General features: G+C 41.2%; 1 protein-coding gene across 1 annotated transcript; it reads left to right on the forward strand.

Annotated features, from left to right (window-relative positions):
* The first annotated feature begins 1,198 nt into the window (after nt 1-1,198).
* Nucleotides 1,199-2,322, forward strand: LOC149106119 (uncharacterized). The gene has a single exon (XM_089297858.1). It carries the CDS (start codon nt 1,225-1,227, stop codon nt 1,840-1,842), a length of 618 nt encoding a protein of 205 aa, XP_089153984.1. The 5' UTR covers nt 1,199-1,224; the 3' UTR covers nt 1,843-2,322.
* Nucleotides 2,323-6,000: the final 3,678 nt, after the last annotated feature.

A 6,000-nucleotide genomic window follows, 5' to 3' on the forward strand; every position in this document is an offset into this window, starting at 1 on the left:
GGAGATATTCCTCGTCCTCTTTGTCCGCCATATTTACGTTTTACGCGGGAAAAGTATGTCTTGTTGGGTCTTGTTACGTATGCGCATGTGAAATGTCCTTTAATTTTACGTGATCACTTAGACAACGTATTTTTATGTAAAAGTCTGTCCGCTGAAAACCCCCACATTCCGCCTGGGCGTTAATTTCCCGATTCCTCGGCTGACTTGGAGACTCTTAGAACGCTATCACGTTTTCCTTAAAGAAACTAGGTCAACCCGAACGAGAATTGAAGAGGGAACAATACGATGCCATAAGGGGAAAATGTTCTTAGAAAAGGACGCTGCTAGCGGTGTTACGAACTGGATCTGGAAAATCGTTGACTTATCAATACGCACAACTTAACTGTAGGACCCAAGCGGCTTTGATCTTGTACGTCAAGATTTTGCCGTGCTCGTTGTGTCTCCTCTAAGCGCAGTAATGAGAGAGCAGCTAGACAAGTTGGAAGCGTTTTTTTACGTCTGCATTCTGCAAAGTAAGCTTATCTTAGAGAACAAGAAGATCTGTTAGATCTTATAACCGCGCTTTTAAAATTTAACTGTTTGCTTAGCACTACAGTCGCAACGCAGTGCACATTCCAAAGCAATCCTTGAGGATTCATTGATTACTGTAGACACCACATCACTTGATCAACACAAACTGTATTATTGCACCATCAGTCGTACTCGTAGCAATTGTGAAATCTCCGATGACGTAATGTTCTTGATCTGGAACTTTCTTCGGGATATGTATGGGCATGAACGATACGAACGCAACAATAATAACACTATTAAAAGACATGATTAAATTTAATTGGTTTTTCAATGAGTAAAGGGCTAGCAAAGTAGTCACAGGAGTCACATAATTCAAGAATTACGTTATTCACAGCTAATTTAGTACGGTGGTTATTTCCCTACCAATGACGTAATCTGTAATATATTCGTAACCGAAAGTTGTGTTAAGCTGTTGTATTACCCAAGATGCTTAGAGAATAAAGTTGTTGTGTTGAGCAAGTCTCGTGAACTTGTGTTGTTATGTCACCAAGCCATACTTTTGCTAGTATGTTTCATTTTGGCGACGAGGATGGGATACTCTACATGCACGAAGACGCATGAGAAATCCAGTGAAGTTCTGATTTTCTCTGTGGAGGAAAAAGGTTTGTTTTCGACCGAGGCAACTGGATCAAAGTTTGAGCACGTGCTATCAAAATGGCGGGAATTGGATTGTTTGGTCGTGTCGGCGAGTTCAGCCCTGAGCGAGAGACTTTTCTTTCCTATGTGGAAAGAATGGAAATGTTCTTCATGGCAAATAATATCATTGAAGAAACAGGCGAGGGTAAAGAGGAAGCCAATCTCGCAGTTGCAAATAGAAAACGTGCTATCTTTCTGACTGAGATTGGACTCGAAGCATATTCTACCCTGAGCAATCTGCTGGCACCAGTGAAACCAAAAGACACTCCTTTTGCGGACATTGTCAAAGCATTGGAGAAACATTACAATCCAGCGCCTTCAGAGATAGCAGAGAGTTTTCATTTTGGAACTCGGTATCAAAAACAAGACGAATCCATCAGTGACTTTATTGTGGCCTTGAAGAAGTTATCGATTCATTGTAACTATGGGGAGTTTCTCAACCGAGCTCTGAGAGACCGTTTTGTGTGCGGATTGAACAACCCCAAAATACAGAATAAACTTTTGAACAACGAGGATCTTTCTTTTGAGAAAGCGTGCCAGATTGCAAAGTCAATGGAGATGGCAGAGAAGAACACCCAAGAATTCCGTCCTGTCAGTGCAAGTGATGACAGCCAAGGCATAGTAAATAAACTGTAAACTGTAAACACTAAGGAACCCTCATGTTACCGGTGTGGTGGTAAGCATGCTGCACCTAAGTGTAAATTTAAGTCAGCAAAATGCTACAAATGTAGCAAAGTAGGTCACCTTGCATCAGTTTGTCGCAGTAAAGATGTTGAGTCTAGCATGAAAACAAAACAACCAGGAGCTAAAGGTACTGTTCATAGTGTCTTAGAATCAAACACAGAAGGTTGTGATGATAATGATGAATTAGGTATTTATTCCATGTATGCAGTTGGTACAGATAATCCTACCAACAAAAGTTATACTGTAGAAATGACCATAAATGGCTCACCATGTGCAATGGAAGTAGACACTGCAGCTGATTACTCAATAATGAGTAAGAGCACACATTCTCAGAAATTCAGTGATTTTCCACTTCGTCCGTCAAAAGTTGAATTGAAAACCTATACGGGTGAAACCCTTACAGTGTGTGGTGAAATGCTGTGTGATGTAGTGTACAGGAGCCATGAATATACATTGCCAATTATTGTTATTGCCAATTATGCTGGGAAGAAATTGGTTAAACCATATAAGGCTTGAGTGGGGTGAAATATTTAGTTTAACAAGATCCGAGTTGGAAAGTGCCAAAAGTCAACTTGAGGGATTACTAGTTAAACACAGTGAGTTGTTCAAAGATAGCTAATAGGGCATGAAAGGGTTGGAAGCACACATCACCATAAAAGATGGTGCAAAGCCCATATTTATTAAGCCACGTAGGGTTCCATATGCACTAAAAGATGAAGTTGAAAAGGAGTTGGATAAATTAGAGAAAAATGGGGTAATCGTTAAAACTGACAGATCAGACTGGGCAAGCCCAATAGTAGTTATGCCAAAGGCTGACAAATCGGTTAGAATTTGTGGGGACTACAAAGTAACCATCAACTCAGCTGTTGAAGATGAGCAGTATCCCCTTCCCACCCAACAGGACTTGTATGCTGCCCTCTCGGGATCAAAATTTTTCCGCAAACTTGATTTGTCGCATGCATATGCTCAGCTAAGTGTTGACAAAGCAAGTCGTGAGTACCTGACAATTAGCACACACAAGGGACTCTATTCCCACACCAAATTACCATATGGAGTTAAATCAGCACCTAAAATATTCCAAGCTAAAATGGATATGATTTTGCAAGGTGTAGAAAAATGTGTGTGTAAGCAGGATGACATTCTTATTGATGGTGTCAGTTGGCAGGAGAATATAAAACTCCTGGCTGAGGTATTGGAGAGGTTGCATAAATATAACCTGCATTTGAAGATGGCAAAGTGTGAATTTCTGAAGAGGGAAGTTGTCTATTTGGGTTTGAAGATAGATGCTGAAGGCTTGCATCCAGTTGAGGAAAAAGTGGACGCTGTAAAAAGGGCACCAGTACCACAAAACGTCAGTGAGTTGAGATCTTTTTGGGCATGGTCCAGTACTATCACCCATTTCTACCAGGTTTAGCAACCACACTAGCACCATTACATGAGCTCCTCAAAAAGGGTGTCCAGTGGACATGGACAAAAGAGTGTCAGCAAGCATACGAAGCTTGTAAACAAGGTCTCACCAGTGATGCACTGTTGGTGCATTGTGATGGGGACCGTGGAGCAGTTATTAGCCATGTGATGGATGATGGCCAGGAGAGGCCAATAGCCTATGCCTCTCGGACACTGAGTTCAAGTGAAAGGAACTATGCACAAATTGAGCGTGAAACATTATCAATTGTTTTTGGTGTAAATAAATTTCACCAGTTTTTGTATGGGCGTAAATTTACCCTGATCACTGATCACAAACCATTGTTGGCAATTTTCAATCCAAAATCCGCTATCCCCACACTAGCAGCAGCTCGAATGCAGAGGTGGGCTCTAGTACTTTCGGCGCATGACTATGAGATTGAATACAAGAGATCTGAAGACCATGCCAACTGTGATGCTCTCTCAAGGCTACCACATGAGGACTCCACAATAGGAAGTGAGGGTGTGGTCTACAGTGTGAGTGTAATTGATGATGATTTTCCAATCACTGCAGAAGATATAGGAAAGGCAACCCTTATAGATCCTGTACTTGGTAAGGTACATCAATTTGTGATGTCAGGTTGGCCAGAAGGGTGTCCTGATGAGACCCTCAAACCCTATCATAATAGAAGAAATGAGCTGTCCTGTGAACAGGATTGTGTCCTTTGGGGCTCTAGGGTGATTATTCCACCAATCGTTAGAGCCAAAATGCTGGGGCAGTTGCATTGGGAACACCCTGGTATATGTGGTATGAAAGCAATTGCTCGTACATGCCTGTGGTGGCCAAAAATGGATCAGGAAATTGAGGAAGCAGTGAGAGTATGTACAGTATGCCAAAATGTTAGAAATGCTCCACCCAGTGCACCCCTGATCCCATGGAAGTGGCCAACTAGACCATTTCAACGGATCCATATTGATTTCTGTCAGAAGGGTAATGATTACTTCCTTGTAGTAATCGATAGCCACTCAAAGTGGATTGAAGTGAAACATATGAGCTCTACAACTACTGAACGGACTATTGATGAGCTCCGTTTAATTTTTGCTACTCATGGTTTACCTGAAGAGGTGGTGTCTGACAACAGACCACAGTTTCCGTCCACTGAATTGGCTGAATTCATGCACAAAAACGGCATCAAGCACACGTTGGTTGCACCCTATCACCCTCAATCTAATGGGGCAGCGGAGAGGTCTGTGAGAGTTGTTAAGGATGCTTTAGTTAAACAAGTGCTTGAGGGTAAAAAGGGCATCTCTATGAAACACAGACTTGCTAATTTTCTATTTCGGTATCACACAACCCCTCACAGTACAACTGGTGTGACCCCCGCTGAGTTGATGGTGAAGCGTTGCCTAAGAACAAGGTTAAGTCTGATTAAGCCTAATCTGGCACAAGTTGTAGAAAATAAGCAAGAGAAACAGAAAATGTATAAGGATTTGAAATGTAAGAGGGAAAGATCCTTTCTAAGAAATGACAGGGTGCGGGTACGAAACTCGAGGGCTAATTCTAAGACTGATAAGTGGATTCCAGGCACTATAATTAAAGTTTGTGGGCCCAGAAGGTATGTAGTTAGGACAGGACACAAAACCAGCTATGTACACACTGATCACATGATAAGAGCACATGATAATGTACCAGATGATGTCAGTGAGCCAGATGTCGTGGTGCCTGAATCAAGTGGTCAGAAAATAAATGATGATAATGTGAATCCTCTCGATAGTACTTCTGAACCACATGTAGATCTGCCTGAAAACGAGGATACTGTTGTATCTCCTTTAGTTGTAAGTAGTCCACCTACAGTTTTGCGAAGATCTCAAAGGATTAGAAAACCAGTTGTTAAACTTAACCTGTAACTGTAGGTTATCACTATGTCTTGGGTATAAGTGCATCCTGAAAATCTGGGGGAAATCAGTGTAATATATTCGTAACCGGAAGTTGTGTTAAGCTGTTGTATTACCCAAGATGCTTAGAGAATAAAGTTGTTGTGTTGAGCAAGCCCCGTGAACTTGTGTTGTTATGTCACCAAGCCATACCTTTGCTAGTATGTTTCATAATCCTTGCATGTTCTGACATGTTGTTTGCTTGGTTGCAAATATATAATTTTCCTTTCGATCTATGAACTCGCTGCGATGAAACAGCCGAAGAATTGACTTCATTTGCCTAAAACCACAAGAAATACTAGCACAACTGCAAATAAATTAATGACCGTCGCTTCTGCCCAAATAACCTTGCAAATTAAACACAATCTTATTTGTCACCTAGGGAAAGTGAAAGCTGCAACGTTAGCGTGTTTATTATTCCACTAATCTGGAACTTTCTTCGGGATATGTATGAGCATGAAGATACACACACTATTAACAACAGCTTTCTTTCTTAAAAGTCACGATTAAATTTAATTGTTTTTTTCCCTTGAGTAAAGGGCTAGCAAAGAAGTCACACGAGCCACATAATTCAAGAATTGCGTTGTCCACGGCTATCTTTAGTACAGTGGTTATTTCAGTACCAATGACGTAATCATTGCATGTCCTGACATGTTCTTTGCTTGGCTTGCAAATATTTGATTTTCCTTCCGATCTATGAACTCGCTGCGATGAAACAGCCAAAGAATTTACTTCATTTGCCTAAAACCACAAGAAATACTCGCAAACTTG

Source organism: Orbicella faveolata, unplaced genomic scaffold (genome assembly GCF_042242905.1).
Source record: "Orbicella faveolata isolate gen_17 unplaced genomic scaffold, um_ofav_v1 contig_3, whole genome shotgun sequence".
NCBI lineage: Eukaryota > Metazoa > Cnidaria > Anthozoa > Scleractinia > Merulinidae > Orbicella > Orbicella faveolata.

Excerpts from the sequence above, each read along its gene's own strand:
- LOC149106119 (XM_089297858.1), top strand. The coding sequence starts at position 1,225 with ATGGCGGGAATTGGATTGTTTGGTCGTGTCGGCGAGTTCAGCCCTGAG.